This window comes from Coturnix japonica, chromosome 24, assembly GCF_054131305.1.
Source record: "Coturnix japonica strain WE chromosome 24, WE-NBRP24, whole genome shotgun sequence".
Taxonomy (NCBI): domain Eukaryota; kingdom Metazoa; phylum Chordata; class Aves; order Galliformes; family Phasianidae; genus Coturnix; species Coturnix japonica.
In genome coordinates, this window is record NC_140686.1 from 8,194,482 (window position 1) to 8,210,333 (window position 15,852).

The 15,852-nt window shown below is 49.7% G+C and overlaps 1 protein-coding gene across 2 annotated transcripts in view; it reads left to right on the forward strand.

Annotated features, from left to right (window-relative positions):
* MYO1D (myosin ID) overlaps positions 1-15,852 on the forward strand; it is a 66,699-nt gene that overhangs the window by 43,425 nt on the left and 7,422 nt on the right. For both annotated transcript variants that reach the window (XM_015885440.3, XM_015885441.3), the window contains 2 exons: positions 3,739-3,852; positions 6,316-6,470. In XM_015885440.3, the coding sequence (XP_015740926.2) occupies positions 3,739-3,852; positions 6,316-6,470 (269 nt within the window). The remainder of the gene's footprint in view (positions 1-3,738; positions 3,853-6,315; positions 6,471-15,852) is intronic.

Below are 15,852 nucleotides of genomic sequence, written 5' to 3' on the forward strand. Positions count from 1 at the left end.
GCGGAGGAGCCCATTGCTTTCAGCACTCTCGTTTTACAAGTTGCTAATTAAATGAGCTGTTTGAGTGAGTATTGGCTTGTACTGCCAGGACTGGGAGAGTCTCAGTCCAGACCTCATCCATACAATCTTGGAAGCACTTTGTGTAGAATCTGAAGGGGATACTGGAGAATTTTGCCTTGGATTTTGGTTCCTTTGGGTTGAAAACAAAGAAATTCCCATTGCAATTAATTTAATAAACCAGAGCCACGTGATTGCTGCTTATACTTCAAACTGGAATAATGGTAAAAAAAAAATAAGGTATTAACAACGTGATGGTTATTTTTAATAGGAGAGAAATGGTCGTTTTTAATAGGGGTAGAGTGATGGTGAGGGGGAATTACTCAGCGCATATATAACATATGCAAACTACTGTAGGAGTTTAATGCTGCTCACTGTTACGCAACATTTAAGCTCTTAAGTACTTACGCTTCTCTCACTTCTGAGTCAGCTTTAAAGGACAATCTCCTGCACGGGGACAGGTGGAAGCAGATTTCTGACACACGGATCCTTGCCTTGTTCTTTTCAGTGGTTGCAGCGCTGAGCTCTGAGCGTCCCTCCCTGGCGGTGCCTTCATGTCTGACATTGTGGTTTCATTCTTATGGATTGGTCTTAGAAAATACAGATGTGTTTGGTGCCAGTGCTGTGCTTTAGGGAAACGATGGCCTTGGAGAAGCAAGTAGGAGCACCTCCTCCTTCTTGGCTTGACCAAGGCTTGGCCTTGGTGGTCTTGGAGGTCTTCTCCAGTGTTGACGATTCAGACGAAACAGATAAAGTCATTTCAGGTTTTCTGCTTAGGAGAACCGTGTAGTATCTTTGATGATACACATAAGGCCATTTCAGGATATCTTTAGGTTTAAACCCAAAAGCAATGAGCCCTTTTGATATCCATGCTTGGGTGTAATAACTTTTGAACAAACCATTTGTCTTCCTTCCCACTTGGGTGAAGAAAGAACGTCCAAGGCCTAAAGTCAACAAGAGAAAGGAACAAATAGCCCTGAACTTTGAGAGCCAACAAGACAAAGATCTGACATTTCGAGATCTGCTATCAAGATCTTTCCAAACAATGCACTCAGGGAATCTAAATTAAATGTGAGCCTCGGATTTGCCAACTAAGCAAGAGGGAAAGTCGTAGCACCCGTGGTCATGGTTGGAGTAGACAAACAGTCTTGGCTTTCACCTCCAGTGTGAGGTGTCTGATCCTCAGAATTCTCAGGTACTTGCAGTCTAATACTCTTCTTTCTTTGAAAAGAAATGACATTAAGAGGATAAGTACAGAACAGCCTGAATAGGCACCAGTTAAGCTTAGAGTTCATGTATTTAAAAATGTTTGTGTAAAGAACACATCCGCTGTGAACTGTAAGATATTTGCTGAGCAGTAACTGCTTCGAGGCCGTGTTTTTTTGGGTGATGATTGACATTGTTCTGGGGAAGTCAGGGATGTAATAGCAACTCATAGCAGCTCTTGAAGTATCGATAACTGCTGGGGTGTGCGGGGTCTTAATTCTGACAGCTTGGTATGAATAATAGCGATGAATCTGTTTGGGCCAAAGCTTTGTAGATCTTTTTATAGAGAGCCTGTGAAGAGGCTTTGACGTTGTGCTGATGGAAGTGTGTGTGTTTGCTTTCTGGCAGTAGGTATAGGTGGGAACGGGTCATTTTCCTATGGAAAAATACATCTTTTGCTGAGTGTGGTGGTGCTCTTTGTTTTTCAGCTTTTTTTTGCCTTGGGAAACCAAATGCATATTTCATGCATGCCAACAGATTTTGTTTTATCACCTAGGAAACAACGATTTCTGCTTATTTTAGAACATGTCTTTTCTTCCTCTTTCTCTTCCTTGTCATTTTTGGCACTGTGTTCCCTTGAGAGCTCCATCTCCAAAGCCCATTGCTGTCACCCCTGGGGCACACACCTGGATAACTCATTTGAATGTTTTCCGCTGTAGGCTGGGCCTTTGTTTTTCTCTATCAGCTGAAGGAAGCTAAATTAAGTCTAATTCACATTTGGATCAACAGGGATATAAATAAAAGAAGCCCAGAAGGTGCAGAGAACACAGTGCTGGGAAGGGTATGGTCAGTATCTGAGAACCTAAGGGCTGTCTGCACCCCTACAGAGCCAATGAATTTGCAGTTGTGCTGCCATTTTCTGAATCCTTTCTATGTCTGCTTCCCCATGTGGCACTGAAGACACAGGTTGGAACTGGATGACCTTGGTGGGGGTGGTTTGGGGTTGGATGGGCATCTCAGAGGTGTTTTCCAACCTTAATGTTCTGTGACTCCAAGAGTGGCCGTGGTGGGGATGAGTTGGGATTAGACAAAACCATCTTCGTGGTCTTTTCCAACCTTTATGACTCTGTGATCTGATGTCTGTATGAGGCTGATCACTACCTAAGGAAGCCCAGTCTTCAACTCCAGGCCATGCAGCCTGCTGTCCTGCAGGCTGCACTACCAAACCATGGTGTAAGTGTGACTGCTTCGAGACCAATAACTGCTTTCATCCTGGTGAAAAATACTTTCCACTTCCTGCCCTACTTTCTCTTTTGCTTTTGCAAAGACTTTACCTGGTAACTGTTCAGCACTCAGCCTCTTGAAGAATATGGGTTATGTCAGATATTCTCCTTTTGTGTAATATTTCCTTGATGAATTAATTGTAGTGCTAGAGAGGGAGACATGTTTCCTCTATGAAAACCCTATTGGTAGAGCCTAATGTCAGCAATGGCCTGGAAGAGTGTGGTGAGCTGCAGAAGGATGGGGGGATTTCATAGAATTGTGGGCTGCCTTAGACTGGAAGAGACCTTAAGGGTCATAGGAGCGTGTAATCACAGCATGTTGGGATTGGAAAGTATCTTAAAGGTCATAGAACTGTGAAATTGTGGCATGGTTGGGTTGGAAGGGACCTTGAAGATCATAGAACCATGGAATTGTTAGGTTGGGTTGGGTTGGAAGGGACCTTAAGGGTGGTAGAGCCATGGAATAGTTGAGTTGAGTTGAGTTGAGTTGAGTTGAGTTGAGTTGAGTTGAGTTGAGTTGAGTTGAGTTGAGTTGAGTTGAGTTGGATTGGGTTGGAAGGGACTTTGAAGGTCGTCTCTTTCCAACCCTCGATTTAAATGATCTGTGTAAAAAGAGCATACAAATAAAGAACCTCAGGGTTGGAAGGGAGCTCAGAGGTGGGAACCCATGGTATCAAACACTGCTCCCAGGAGAATATTGTTTTGTTATTAATTTCTTAATTAATACCGCAGGCTGTGGAACCAGTAGTTGACTTCAGCATTCCTGGATTTTCCCCACATCAGATGTTGTTTTGTATCTTGCAGCCTTATGAATTAGTGCATTCTTAACAACCACTTCCATGTCTTTGCAGTAATATTCCAGAGGTGCTGATGTGGCATTTGGCAGCGCTTTTGGCGATTTAATTTGCTGGGTGCCGGAGGGATAGCCAAAAATAAACACAAATTCAGAACAACAGAATACCTGGAATTAAGAGAAACAATATTAGAGTTGTAATTAATCCTTTGTTGGATGTAGGTCTTGCTTGTCCTAACCCTGCTGGCTCTGGGAATGCTGCTGCTCTCACGGTGCACATCTCCCTGTGTATGAAAAGGGATTATGGGTTTGACCTTCTTTTTCCACTCCTCCATGTCAACCTGTTCAAGACCTGGGTGAATTTTACATGTTTGCTGACTGAAAGTTGTTTCTTTACAGGTCAACCGCTTCAATAAGGTGGAGGACAGAGCCATCTTCATTACCGACCGGCACCTCTATAAGATGGACCCTATGAAGCAGTACAAAGTGATGAAGACCATTCCCCTCTATAATGTAAGTTACAGGCAATCTCATAGTCGTAGGCTCTGCAGCTCCGTGTTCCTATCCACAGAATGAAAAAGGACGCTGGAAAAAGACACGTTCTTCTCTTCCTTCTGCTGTTTTGTTATTCATTTGTGCTGCAGGAGTTTGGCCCTGTCAGGGTCTGGCATTTCACAGAAGCTTGAGACACGTTTGCTCTGTCTCTGGGGGGTTCTTTTGATCCCAAACGTTGTTTGAATTGATTTATATATATTTGTTCATGTTTAATGTAAGCAGCATTTAGCTGCCAGTCACAGAGCAGCAGATTATCACTGGGAGGAAGGGGGGAAGGGAGAAAAGCTCCTCTTAGAGCGTGGATTCAACCTGTTTGTTTCCGTCAGCCTGAGGTAATGCTGCTGTGATTATCTCCACCCTACAGAACCTGGCTGCACTGCTTGCAGATGTCCTACACAAATTGCTTGTGACGTTTGCATTTGAAGGAATAATAAACCGCCCCCCGGTCCCACAGTGCTAAAAATGGGCTCAGAGGAGCAGTAAAACCTAATCTGCAAATGTGGAGTGAGTGATTAGCTGAGATGGCATCCAAACGTTGGGTTGATGGGTCCCTTCCTGGTTATCCACCAGACCCGGCGCAATGTGGGGTAACTGCTGGTGCATCCTGGTGTGTGTGTTGTAGCAGAGCAGTGCCACAGGGATGGTTCTTCTTCTTCTGCAAAGGCTTTGCTGCCGTTCTGCAGCCACTGCAGGTCATCTCCTGAGCTGCACTGACGTTATCTCTTAATTGTGCCGAACGAAGCTGTCAGCAGGGCTGCGTTTAGCAATCTCAGTGAGTGACTCTTCCCTGTGCTGACAAACTCCTTAAATGCACAGCAGACTCTAAAAGGTGGAGGGGTTTTTTTCATAGGATCAAGGTGAGCTCAGACCAACCAGGTGGGATTTTGTGCATCACGTACTTAAATTGCCACAGATAGGAATCAGCTTCATTCATGGCTCTGCGATGATTCCTTCTGGGCTGTACAATGGACACGAGCTGAGCCGTGGCCATTAAGTGCTTTGTAGGGGAAATGGCTCCAAAGGACCCACACAGGTGTCAGAGTCATATTCCAGCACGGTAAATACTGAGCCATGCATTGCTCTGTTGGCCAAAGCCTTTTGCCTCCTGCTGCTGCACCATGGAAACAGGAGGAAATCTGCTCACGCTGGGATGGCATCGTGGTGCATGCGCTGATCCCACTGACCTGCAGCCAACAGCACCATCCCTACTGGGAAAGAACCATTGGAACCAATAGGAGAAGCAAATGGGTAACAATTACAGCAGTGTTCATAGATATTGGTGTAAAATAGGTCCTACCAGAACGGTGTGTGTGTCCATTTGGAAGGTGGGCGGCCCTTCCAGTGTGAATGCATTGAGAGCTGAGCTTTGCTGTCAGCCTTTCCAAGCACCCTGTCAACGTGGCGCTCCTCAGGGCTGCTGTTTCCATGGAAATCTCTTTGGAGACATCAGCTGATGTCTGCTGCTCCCATCACTGGTTGTCAGGGCTGCGCTGCGTTCCCCATCTCCCTCAGCTTTGCTTTCAGTGCAGCCCTTCGTGTTGTACCCACTTGCATTCCACGTTCTGCATTCCCTTATTGTGGGTGTTAAGGGGACTGGAGGTGACTGGGAAGCAGGAAGATCTCGGGGCTGCAGTGCTGCATGTCATAAGCAGAGCTCTGCAGCTGCAGTTGCTCCTGCCCTGCACACAGCACAGCCATCGTGGCAGAGGTCCCCGTGGTGCCGTTGTGCTCCCGAGTTGTTATTTAAGCGTGCAAATGAATTGTAAGGGACACCGTAAAGCCCAGCAGCTGTCGGTGTGTGTGTGCATGAAGTGCAGCTCCGTGAAAGTATTTCACAGCCTCAAAATAGGGTCAGTGGGAAAGAATAAACCCCACCTGTGTTGGGTATGTGCAGCTGGGAGCAGGTCGGGTTGTGCTCAGCTGCTTTGCAGTGCAGGCAGTGGGGGTACATAGAGGGCGTTTTCTTCTTTAAAAAAGGGAATGATGAGATTTTGAGTCTCAAAAATGGTTCATTGGTGCCTTTTGCTTGGAGGAGGTTGTGGTTTCCCTCTGCCTGGCTCCAGGAGTTGTGTCATCATTGGGTGCACAGTGAGCATCTGCTCCAGCATCTTTATATTCATTGGTTTTTTTTCCTCCCTCCTTCCTCTCTCTCCTCCTTTTTCTTACACCAATGTGTCCATGTAGTTGCCTGCTGGCTTCTCTTTCTTTTTCTCTTTATTTTAATCCTTATGTTTTCTTTCCCTACAAAACAAAACAACCTGCAGCCTGTTGTTTTACCCTTTTTTCTTCAGCTGGGAGGAGCATGCAGAACCATTCCCTTTGGCTCTTGGTGGTGGAGGCAGAAATGGAGGGGAAGGAGCTGGTGTGGCCGTAACAAATTACCCCCATGTATTTGACATTGTTCTGACTTTCTCTTCACAGTTGGTCGGGTTGAGCGTCTCCAATGGAAAGGACCAGCTGGTGGTTTTCCACACCAAGGACAACAAGGATCTCATCGTCTGCCTCTCCAGCAAAGAGCCATCCAACGACAGCAGGGTTGGAGAGCTGGTGGGCGTCCTGGCCAGCCACTTCAAGAGGTCGGTGCTGCAAACTCACTATAGCCACGTCCAGAATGTCACTTTGGTGTCACCCTTGAGTTTTATCTGTGTTCCTTCACTGCTACTGGGATACCAGAGCATTTATTCTTTGAGACTATGCTTTGTTTAACCCTTCTTTCTCTATATGTGTTCATTAGAGCATGGATATTAGGGGCCAAATACCACTTAATGTGCGTTTTAAGCCCGTCAACTCAAACAGCACTTTAAGGCCAAGCTCTTAACGCCTACAAACTAAAACACAGCCCTTCCTTTCTCAGATGGTTTCCCTTCCCCCAGTGTCAGTCGATGATTTAGTGCTTGAGCTGTAAAATGGCACCTGTTTCCCTGAGGTCACTGTGCAAAATCTGCTTTAGTGGTCAGGATGGAGCCCCGAGGTTGTTGCTGTGTGTGGAGCTCCAGGGAGGTGGAGCAGAATGAGCAACAAGCTGCGTTGTTTCTTGCAGCCCAAAAGCTGCACAGCACCCACTGCATTGCAGATGCAGAACTGACCCTGTAGAGACGTGTGTGAGCAGCGGACAGACCTGCAGGGTTCATCTCCTGCTCCTGCAGAGCAGATTTGTGTGAGAATCGATGCTGACTGGCATCACATGCAGCACTGGTTGTTGTGTTTCTCAATATCACATCCCAATTGTGACCTCTTAAGAGGAGTCTGTGGGTAAATGTTCACATAGAGCTGTGTTGGAAGGGTGGTGGGAGTGAATTTAGGTTCTGTTAGGTCCCTAAAAGCCACTTTTTCTCTGCTGTCTGATGGAGGTTGTGGGTTTAATAGTAACATACAGGAGCAGCTCCCCTTTAATTTCCTGAATACCCAAATGTCACGCTGTCCCTCATCAAAGCAATACCTGCAGATCACAAGAAAAAATGGGAACATTCACGTTTTCACTCAGTTTCCATTTCCTTAATGTGAAAGAAATCCCATTGGTGGATGGGATTAACTGACCCGCTGCTCGAGAGGCACTTTGGGAATCCCTCCTGAAATAGGATTAGCGGTCACTGTGTGCCACTGTCAGGTTTCCCTGGATCCAGCAGGGAGCTCTTGGGGAAACCCAATGGCTGTGGGACCCTCCAAGGGGACTCAGAACACGCGATGTGGGGCAGCTCCCCTGGGGGTAGCAGGCTCTTGTTTAGGATCCTCTCTGAGTGTGGTTGCAGCCGTTCTTTATAGCACCATGGTGAGGTTTCAGCAGTGCTGAAGTGAAAGCAATCCCTGCAGAATTCCAGCAGAAAATCACTCGCCGAAGGATAATTTCATATTTCCTGTTGCAAACTGAGACCCGTCAGCCTATTTTAATCATTACAGCACTCTGGATTAATTGTCTTTATTTCTGGCTTCTTAAACGGGAGGGCTTTGGGGCCGGTTGCCTTGGCACTGCAAATCTATTGGCCATGGAGGAGTTCATTAAGGGGTGGCAGGTCAGTGCTGTGGGTCCCATCCGTGTTGGTCGTCCTGTCCTTGAGCACGACACAGTGGTGCCTTTAGGAAGGTGGCAGCTTTCCTTATCACCTGCATCCAGTGTTGTGCTTCAGTTCCATGTGGGCATTTCGGGAGGTCAGCTGAACTGTGGGAGCAGCGAGGTTGGGTTGTGTGTAGGTTTGGCGGGCGGCAGCTGAGGGCTGTTTTGGGTTATTTGGTTTCAATTTTGGTTCGTTGGGTTGATGGGAGGCAGCGCTCTGCAGATACCCACCTTCAGTCAGTTGTGTTGGGGTTGAGGGGGGCATTCAGTCCATTTCTTGATGCTGTCCATTTAAAACAACAAAGACCAAACAAGCAAAAACCAAAGAGATTCAACATAAAGAGAAGAAAGAGGAACCCCAAGAAGAACCAAGAAGAAAGAAGAACCCAAACTGAGGTTTGGAAGTGCCTGGGTGGTGGTGTGTGCTTAACCCATCCTTCACCCTGTGTTACAGCTGTGCTATCCCATCCGTCCATCCCTTGAGCTGTGTGCACACAGTGATGGTTGTCCATTGCTGGCAGTGGGAGGAGGAGCTCTCCATTCCTGGGGGTTTCCATCCAAACTGAGCTTTCTGTTGGCTCAACGAGATCAAAAGGGGCAGCTTCAGGAAAGCAAACTGCTCTGAATCGCTGCCGAACGCCATTTGTCCTTTGTCACCAGTGCCAACCAACCCATGTTCAGCTCTGATTCAGCCGCGCCAGTGGCTGACACCATTGTTAGGGCGGCTGCAGGCTGACAAAGGGGCAGACTTTATTCAGAGCAGATTCTCCCATCATGTTTTTTTCAATGTCCGAGCGGAGCATAAACAGCTTTGTTTGTGTACAAGATTCCTCTTCATAACGGAGCTTTGGGAGCCTGCAGTGAGCTGTCAGGTTGAAGCACCAGGTACTCATCTGTGCGCTGGAGAAAGTACCTTAATTCCTCCAACGTCTTTGTAGCTAAATCTGAGGAAATCCAGCTGCCATTTATTTACAGTTGCAGTCGTTGTCACCATCCCTGCTGAGCTCTGTGCAGGTTTGCTGACCACGCTGTAGTAACTTGGGTTACGAACTGACAGCTTTTCATTGGAAAATACATTGCAGAGGTGGCAGATCTGTTGTCTTCTTGCCCTGGAGGTACCATCAGGACTCCTAGCACTGTGATGCAGAGCACTCTTGATGTTCTCTCTTAATTTTGTGTTATTTAAAAGGGGTTTCTTCAGCTGTTGATGAACTTTCTGCCAGCTGTGCTGCCAGGATGGGGCTCATAAGGACATTACACGAGGATTGATTCTGAATTAAAACTCATTTTCTTAATGCTACAACGCTGCTCATTCACCATCTCCAAAATGGGCCCTGAACCCCCAACCAAAACCATGAGTGTTTTTTTATGACACTTCTCAACATATCCATAGCACAGCGAAGATGACTTTGTCTCCTGCAGTGCTGAATTTGTGGTGAGGGTGACCTGAGCTCTGGACAGAGTTGGGCTCTCAAGAGGCCAAGTTTGATCTTGAGTTCATTAATCCTTTGCTTGAGTGCTTGGCCCCTAAATCTACATGTAAATGATGGTGTCTGGTCACACGGTGGTGGCAGTTTGTTGTGCTTGATGGTATTCTTGAGAGAATGAAGAATTTTGCTCCTGGGATGGAGGTCTTTGCAGAGGGGAGCCATTGGAGCTTGGTGTGCATTGCAGGAGGTTGGCTTCCCCCAAGATTGGCTGCTTGGCGTTCTCTGAAATGATTTTATGTCAGGGATATTGAGGGGGTGTTCCTTAAGGCACTCCAAAAACAGCTCAGAGGATCATAGAGAGGTTGGATTGTAGAGCCCTGATTGATCACCTGCTTCCAGCCCTCCTGCCTCCGTACCTGTCATTCCTATGAGGATGACTCCAACCCGTCGTACCCGTTTGATGCGTTGCATTTTTTCTCTTGAAATCATCAAATATTTGATAATTTCATCAGAAACATCTGGGTTTTTTCCCCACATCCTTGCATAAAGTATCATAAGAGTACACGTGAACATGTTTTTCCTTCTAGTTTTTCATTTGATATCATTGGCAGAGCCCAAATCTCTTTTGAGCCTTCTTTCCTTCTATGTGTTTCCACATAGTCTCATCTTATGCCCTCCATGCTCAAACTGATCTCACGTGGGTGCTGTGCTCCTGAGGCTGCTCTTCCAGTGGTGACTTTGGTGCATAACGATGTTTTTCTGGCAGGGGGTCGAGGTGGGTTTGGTGCATCAGATTGATGAGATCTGGATGCGGTAAAGAGCACAACACACTGCTGGGCATGTCTACAATGCAGAGGGTCGTCAGACATCCCATGGTGGAAGGAAGAGAAACTCAGCCTTTAACTCATGACCAGCTCTGGCTTCTGTTGTGACTTTTTGTCCCAGAGAAGAAAAAGCATCAAACTCACAGCTCCAAATCAAAGCGCATCTACCTCCAGTATTGAGCCTGGCGCATTGCTCTGCTTAGGACTTCTCCTTCTCCAACCTGTACTCCCGCACACCAATATCTGACGGGTGTTTTGTCCGTGGCTCCGCTCTGCTGTGCCAAATGGTTGTTGGGTTTTGTTTCTCTTTTATGCGAATCAAAAGGATTTGCATGAGGGCTGTTATGATGAGCTCTGTGCTGTTTTAATGAGCTGGCGGCATTTCAGTCCTTCACATCCCTAATTCATTGTGGGTTTGCTGTTCCTTAAACGTTGCCTTTTCCTCCCCGTTTTCCAAGGGAGAGGTGTGAGGATGATCCGAAGTGAATTCCCTTCTAAGAATGAGGCTGTTGGATGTGCCTGCAGCTCAGTGCTACGCGCCATAGTTTACAGTGCAAGTGGTGCTGAAGGAAGTGGGAAGGCTGGAGGGAGCCAAGACAGGAGAGAGGCAGAGTAAGGACCTGCTTCTGCATCTGGTGCTCAGCAGCAGAGCCTGGAGGTTTGGTGCTATGGGTGGAGCTGCACATCTGAGGTTGTTTCCAACCATAACGACTCTGGGTTGGCTGTGTTGACTGGATGACCTTGGAGGTCTTCTCCACCCCTGGTGGTTCTCTGCTGGGGTAGTTGGGGTTGAGCTTCATGTTCATAGCAGCCTTTGTCCCCGCTGTCTTTGCAGACCCCCCGTTGATCTTCCTCTGCTCCCTTTCCCCGTTCATTCTGCCCTTCCTGCAGAGCTGTGCTGCTGTTAGCAGTGCTGACAGATGTCTGCAGCCATTTCTGCGCCGCTTGCTTTGTGTTTCCCCCGAGCTGTTGGGTTGTGCTCAGTCAGAACCCCCCCGTTTCATGGCCCAGCGCTCTGCTTCCGCTTGGAGTCATCCCCTCTCTGCTGGTTTCCCTTTGACCAGCATTTCCCCAGTGCTGCCCAGCTCTGCGTGGAGCTGAGATGCAGCTCTGCCTCTGTTGCCATCGGTTCCTCGCTCGGTTGGACCTGCAGAGCCCCAGTGCCTCCCAAAGGGTATTTTCACCACTGAAACGCTTCGTTGAGCTTCCAGCATTGAGGCTGCTCCCCCCCACCCCCCATCTCAGACTTACGGTCACATTTGGTGATCATGGAGAGCTTTTAATGCTCCCTGATTCTGTGACTGGGCTGATGGTTAAATGTGGTGCTCTTTGACTTCTCCTCCCTGAGGACCCTGAGGAAGGCTGCACTGTGTGTGAGAATGGATGGGCTGTAGGAACCATGTGCCAGAGAGGCAGAGCTGAGTAGGATGGGAGCTCTAATCTGAAATGGCATCATGCATCTCCTGCGTGTCTCAAAATGAAACCAAACTTGTTTCTCCTACAGCCACAGAGCAGTCTGTCTCCATGCTTTGGGATGCTGCTGGCTCTCCCTGTGCTGCCCCAGTGCAGGCTCTGAGCTGTGCTGTCCTGCTGGGCTTTGGGCACAGCTGCAGTTTGGGCCCCCATGCACACGGTGAAGCTCTTCTTCTGGCCTTGGCACACCCCAACATTTGCATTTCCTTCCCGACTCTCCCTCAGTGTTGGGGTTTTCCTCCTCCTCACACACTGCTCAGCGAGGCGGGGGATGCCTGGAGGCTGAGCTCCCCATCATGAGAAACCAAGGATGGGAACAGGAACCAGAAAGGGAAAAGGGGGTGGTGCTGCAACCCCATTAAATCCTACAACACCCCTCCATGCACATCGCTCACTTTCCAATCGTGTGCCCCCTGCATGCAGTGCCCACCTTGCTGCTGCTCAGCACCATTTGCTCCCAGCACTCTCATGTTGTCAGATGAGGGCTCTGGTAGCTGTCAGCAACCAAAAACAGCACCAGAAAGACTCTTCTTGATCATCCTCGGCTCTGACCTACTTAGAACCCCCTTCCCTGCTCTCTGAGCCTGTGCTGGAGCTCTGGCTTCAGCCTGCGAGGAGCTGAGAGCAGAATGATAATGAATGGGAATGATGGGCCCCCGTTTGTGCAGCCACAGCCGATGAAAAATGTGTTTTTGAGATCTCTTTCTTTCTGTTTCCCTCTGTCTGCCCATCACAGGGCTGTGCTGCTGCGCTCTGCTGTCCCTGCAGGAGGTGACAGTCACTGTGGAGGTTGGGGACAGGGAGGTAATGAGCTCCTCAGTACTGGTAAAACCACTCTTTGTCTATGGAAATGAGTTCAGTTTCTGGCTCCGGGGCGACGGCTTAAAATGAGGCTGTAAATAATGTTGTGCTCTCTTTTAAGGAGCGAGGAGGAGCTGTAGGCAGCGTGCAGACCGTGCTGTGCTGAGCAATGGCTGGGGAGGAGAGACTCGTCCTGGTGTCCTCAGCACTGCTCCCCTGGGGCAGGGAAATGGTGGGAGGTGAATAGGGATGGAGGTGGGAGATGAATAGGGATGGAGGTGGGAGATGAATAGGGATGGAGGGCATGGTGGCATAGCTATGGCTGAGTGTGCCCTGCATGGACCAGTGGCTCCTTTCACCTTATAATGTGCACAGGGTGTGCTCCTCGTTACGAAGCGTTGATCAGCAGCAGTGCTTTATCTCCTTGCTGTATTTCATATCACTTCATCTCCTGCAGCCCATGGTGTCAATGAGCATCCCTGGCACATGGAGCATTCTTACATACAAATGGCACAACCCTGTGCTGTGATTCATGGGCTGTGATGGGTTGAGTCCGAGGTGGAAGCCCTGGCTAACGAATTTATGCAGGTAATTAAATGCACACAGGGCTGCTTTGCCTCAGTGCTGAGCCCACAGGAAGGGGGGATATGGGAGCACCCATCCCACTGTGCTGTTGTGGTTGGATGTCCCCATGGGGCACTGGGGATCCCTCCCCATGCTGCATGCTGGAGCTGTGCAGTCCCTGCGGGGGTGCCATGCTGGATGGCCTTTATGGGTCCTTCCAGCCATAAGGGCTCCGTGATCTGTCTGTTCCCAGCACTGAGGATCAGCCACCCACACGCAGAGCTGGGCTCCGTCCTCACTGCGGTTTCCCAAACCCCGTCTCCCAGCCGCCCTATTTTTAGCCCTGTTTCCCAGGGAAACACTCTTTCATGTGGCTGCTGCATCCTCCGGTGTGACAGCAGCAGGGGGAGAGGCGGCTCAGATCCCTGCACGGCTTCCTGGCCATCAGCCCTTGTGATTAAAAGGACACACTCTGATCTTCTGCCCTTTGCTTTGCAGAGCCTCGGCTGGGAGATGTGCAGGGATGTTTGTTGGGGAGGCGATGCTGTCGGGGTGCCCTCCAGCCGTGCAGGTGCATTGCAGCATCCAGGCAGACGTGTTCTGGTGTCTGTAGTGCAGACAAGGGCAAAGGGAAAATGCCCTTCAGGTGGCTGAACCCGGTGCCCCTGCTCTGCTGGGTGACGTTTGTGGTGTCCTCTGTGCCTTAATTCAGCAGTGAAGGTGACGAGCACTGCGTGGGGCTTCATGCTGTGCTGGAGATGCTGCACCTTGAACATCTCCAGTTCCTGCACACTCCCTGCTGTGCTCACACACATCCTCCATTGGGTTCCTGCTGCTCTCTGTGCTCCCTCAGGCTGTCCCACCCCCTCTGCTGTGGACTTCCATAAAAGAGCTGGGTCCCTCCCATGGGCTGTGCTGTATCTGTCTGCCCCATGCAGATGTCTTGTGTGCATCTCATAGGGCACAAGGTACCCCTGTAGGGTGGGTGAGCTGAACCCAGCTGTCAGCCCCAGGGTCAGGGATGGGCTCTGAGCACTGATGGAGCTGTGGGTGTCTCTGCTCACTGCGGGCCGTTGGGCCTGATGGCCTTTAAGCATCCCTTCCAACTCAAACCATTCTGTGATGCTGTGATCCTCCGGTCCAACCCCAACCCATCCCCACCGCCCCCATGTACCCAAACCCACACAGCCGTCCTTCCACCCAGGAACAGGGAGAAATGGGTGGGCAGAGCACTGAATGTCTCCACTGCCTTTAATGGAGGCTGCACTGGGGGCAGAGGGGCAGGGATGCCATTCCCCAAAGTGTTCATCACCCACTTGTGTTTGTTTGGAGGCATCTGTGTTTGCCCAGCTGCCGGGCTGGGCTCGCTTTGGCTCAGACTGGAATTAATTTGCTTTATAATCAGGACTGGCGTGGAAACTTCTGGCTGTTAATAGTCCTCTCCTGCAGTTCTGCCGGTGCTGCGTTTTGCAACCAGCAGAAACCAGGAGACAAAGGGCTCAGAGAGCAGCAGGAGGAACAGCTTGGAGGGGTGTGCTTAAAGGAGAAACAAACAGCATAGGGGTGATAGCAGAGCACCAGGGCTGTGTTCTGGTGCTGGTGGCTCCATGTTCAGAGCCTCCCTGGGGTCTGGAGTGGGAGGGCTGCTGCTCAGGTGTGTCAGGTACCATCACACGTCCATGCAGCTGCAGTGCCCTCCTGTTGGTGTTTGCTACGTGTGTGTGCAATGGCAGCACGGCCAGCACTGCTCTGCTTCTGGCCCCTTTTTTGCAAGGCTTGCTGCAGGAGATGCAGCCTGTCTGCCCCCCAGCCTGCTGTGTTTGCACAGTGCTGTAAACCTGCCTCCCTTTGGCTTTGGTTACTGAGCTCATTGTGGTGCAGGATCAGGAGGGGATGCTGCAGCACCGCCCTGCAGCTCTGCACGTTGTGGTGTCACAGTGCAACCAGTGCCTTCCTTCCTGTGTGTGCAAATCCTTCGTCCTAAGGAGGAACTTGTGGGTATATGTGGAAATTGCACAATGCACTGAAGTGTGAGCACTCAGCACAGCGTCAGCCCTTCTGCAGTGTCACCTCAGCTCACTGCCTGCCTCCTCGTGCACCATTTCCACGCCTTGCTCTGCAGCCTGGGTTCTGTTCATTGCTCTTGTAGGGGAAGGAACATCCCTGAGCTGCTGGGGTTGTGCAGAGCCCAGCAGACAAGGAGCCAGCAGAAGGACGATGTGCTCCATGTTGGTGTGTTGGCGTTCTTAGTTCTGGAGCTCTGCTGTTTGCCAGGAGCTCCTGCAGTGCAGCAGGTGGAATCAGGCTGCCCAAGGACTTCAACTGGAGTCCCAGCACCGATGGCTGCTGCTGCTGTGGGCTTCCCTCCCTCCTCCCCATCCATCACATCCATCCCTTCCTCCTTTCAATCCATCCCTTCCTCTTCTCCATCCATTGTGTCCATCCCTTCCTTGTCTCCATCAGTTGCATCCATCCCTTCCATCTCTCAGCTTTTCCTTTCCATCCCCGAGGCGTTTATCTGGGGTATCTCAAGCAGTTGGAAAGGACATGTTTGTGTTTCCTCTTTCACTTTCAAGCATCACTAGAGGGGAAAACGGAAAGGAAAAAATTACGTGCGCAGCAGCTTTGTGACTCTACCGCAGCCTTTTGTTTTTAACCCTGACTCCCTTTGCACCTACAGAACATCTGCTGCCTCTCAGGGCTTCCGTGCTGCCTTCCTTCCATGGAAGGAGCTGCAGCCGCAGCCCTGCTGTGATGACACATCAGCTTGAATCTCCCTGAGGCGTGGGGTGCCTTCCCCCAGTGCTGTAATGGG